The 3308-nt window shown below is 37.2% G+C and overlaps 1 protein-coding gene across 1 annotated transcript in view; it reads right to left on the bottom strand.

The window, feature by feature from the left end:
- Positions 1-3308, bottom strand: part of CCDC102B (coiled-coil domain containing 102B) — a 64705-nt gene that overhangs the window by 46944 nt on the left and 14453 nt on the right. The window contains exon 3 of the mRNA XM_006837586.1: positions 484-592. Coding sequence (XP_006837649.1) covers positions 484-592 — 109 coding nt within the window. The remainder of the gene's footprint in view (positions 1-483; positions 593-3308) is intronic.

The raw sequence follows: 3308 nt of genomic DNA, 5'->3' as shown, positions 1-3308 counted from the left end.
ACAAAGGACACCATTTACCTAAGGACAAAGGACACCATTTACCTAAGGACAAAGGACACCATTTACCTAAGGACAAAGGACACCATTTACCTAAGAAGCATTGGGACGGAGGATGGAATGGTAATAAGAACCACAGGGAAGTAGGCTAAGTGTTGTTACTTGGAGGGGATTGCAATCATTGAGATGAAGCCAAGTGTATGATCAGTTGAATGTTAAACTAATGATCTACTCTGTAAACTGCAACTCAATTCACAATAAAAAAAATCTTGGGGGAGAAAAATGTGTGTGACTTAGAACCGGATGGTTTCAGTTTGAAAATGCCCACTACTGACATCTGAGTTCAAATATGCATTTTATATTAGAAAATTGTTTTTGAGACTCCTTTCATCTTCCACACTGGGAACTCTACCATCTGTGCACAGTGCGACACATTCAACAGAGGGAACCATTTCACTCCTCCATCTACACCCTATGACTCCATACCTCTTTCAGATGTGTTGCCTTCCGTTCTCTCAGTTCTTCATACTTCCATTTCCAAACGGACAAGGCGGACTCCAACTGCTCTAGTTCCTTTTCCAACGATGAGCGCATTCTAAATCATTTAACAGAATCAAAAGAAAACAGATTAACTTTATCCTGTAACAATAATGTATTCTTGTTCTTGTTAAGTGCCGTTGAGTTGGTTATGACTCATAGCGACCATATATAGGGTTTCCAAGGAGTGACTGGAAAGTTTAAACAACTGACCTTGTGGTTCAAACCGACCTTGTGGTACAGTGCTTATCCTACAGAATTCAGTTTTAGTTTTTTTATTTTCCTAATTCTTTGTATTTATATATGGTTACTGTAATGAGAGAAAAACATTCCAACTAATTAAAAATTACAAATACTGAATAAAACTTAGTTTAGCTTGTTATTTTATCAACTAACTACACAGTTGATTAAACATATTCAATTTGGCTTTGCTAATGCCACAATAATTGCCTTTCTGCCGGTTTTCTCATATATTATTCATGTATTTCCCTACAATGCCTATTATTCATATTGTTTCCTTACAAATGAGTATATTATATGTTTTCATTTTAATATGGAATTCTGGTGTGCTGCATAGGATAAGCACTGTACTGTGAACCAGAGGTCGGCGGTTCAAACCCGCTAGCTGCTCCTTGGAAACCCTATACAGGGTTGCTATGAGTAGGAACCGACTCGATGGCACTTAACAACAATTTTGATATGATTGTTCTGTCTTTATATTGTGGCTGTATAGAATGCAGAAATGTTTGAGATGACAGAGAATGACAAAGAGCCCATCTAACCTTTAAAACAACAACAATAACTTTCTATTGGGAATATAAAAATGTTTATTAAATATTTGCAATTTTGTTTGAATGAAGCAGTTTCATTGGAGTTTTATTTCCTCTACTCAAAATAAGAAAGTGAATTTCCCAGTTTGTAGAAGTGTGTTTCACACAGGACTATGAGGAAACCCTGCAGGTGTGGATCACAGATCCCACAAAGGCCACAAGAGAACAAAAGCATGAGCAAGTCTCTCCTTTCCAGCCCCGTTGCCATCAGCCAAGCCCCCACTGGTTCAGAGGCTCCAGCTCCATAAAGGCTGATGGTTATCTGTCACTGGAACCTTGCTAGTTACACAGCCTTACGACACCCTTGGCGGTGGTGTGCCATGGAGTCCGTTCCGACTCATAGCAACCCTATATAGGGTTTCTGAGGCTGTAAATCTTTACGAGAGCAGAAAGCCTCATTTTAGCTACAGCTAACTCATAGACACTCATGAATCTATTTCTGTAATGTTAACCATCATTCTAAAGCTTTGATACATTCACAGTGTTAGAAAAATATATGCAGAATCTAAATGAAATGGCATTGTTGTATCCATAGAATTAGGACGTTTCCAGGTAGCACTACTATGAAAATAATTCAAAGCAGAATTAGCCTATAGATACACATATAGTAATTTAATCCAATCAAAATAATTAAGAGATTGATTAAGGAGCTACATAATTTTCTAATATCACATCGAAAAATTGAAAATGGATTCAAAAGAATTGATGAGGGTTTAGCTTAACTTCAAAGCACTTAAGATGGAAAACAGCACCATTTATAGGACTTTGATTTGGAATCCCCCATTATTAGCAAGCAAATATATTAAACAAAAACTAACAACACAAAAAGGATTTTAAGGAAACTGCCTGTGAATTTCTATAGATTCAGGTGACAAAATTCAGATGCAATTTCTGGTCGGTAAGCAAATCTAGTCCTGTGGTGACAACCAAGTTCTTACTGCGACACAATTTTTATCCTTACAGTCAACTTCAGAATGTCAAAAAGATCACAATGAAGTATAGAAACAATCAACTAGGCACAAAATGTTAATAATTTGTGTTAAGTTTAGAAAGAATAGGGATGTGTGATTTTACATAGTTGTTGTTGTGGTTAAGTGCAGTTGCATAGGTTCCAATTCATAGTGACCCTACGTAGGGTTTCCGAGGCTGTAAGTCTTTGCGGAATCAGAAAGTCTCATCTTTCTCCTGTAGAGCAAATGGTGGACTCAAACCACCCATCATGTGTTCTGCAGTCCAGTGCTTATTGTATAGAGAGTTCTCATGCTTCCTTCATTTTACATTGCTATTGGTCTTGTTCAGAACCATCAAGTCAGTTCTGACTCACAGCAGCCCTGTGTTTCAGAAGAGCACCTGGTGGATTTGAAATACCAATCTTGTTGCTAGCAGTCCAGTGCTTATCCCACAGCACTATACCTGGACCTTTTTTTGCATTTGAATGCTTTTAAAGTTTTAGATAACAAGGCATATTTGAATATTTCAGAGAAATTATGTATTAACGTAGACTTCTAAATTTCTGGAAAATATACACTTGTACTAAGTTTGTAACTTCATTAGAATATTGAACATGAATAATTTCAATATTCATATTTATTGCTTTAACTTATTAGGCTTATATGAGTATTTAAGAAGTTGGAAACATTTTTTGTCAGCAATTGAAAAACATGAGGATGAAACTGTTGTTATTGTCGTTAGGTGCTATGTATGATTCACTTTCAACTCATAGCAACCCTGTGCACAAGAGATCAAAACACTTCCGGGTCCTGTGGAAGACTGTAGAAGAATGGATGCATTTGAGCTATGGTGTTGGAGCAGAATACTAAAAGTACCATGGATGCCCCAAAGAACAAACCAATCTGTGTTGGAAGAAGTACAGCCCAAATGCTCCCTGGATGCCAGGATGGCCATACGTCACGTCTTCATGCTTTAAACATATTGTTAGGAGGG

Source organism: Chrysochloris asiatica, unplaced genomic scaffold (assembly GCF_000296735.1).
Source record: "Chrysochloris asiatica unplaced genomic scaffold, ChrAsi1.0 scaffold00021, whole genome shotgun sequence".
NCBI classification, from domain to species: domain Eukaryota; kingdom Metazoa; phylum Chordata; class Mammalia; order Afrosoricida; family Chrysochloridae; genus Chrysochloris; species Chrysochloris asiatica.
This window is presented reverse-complemented; position numbering and strand designations above follow the sequence as displayed.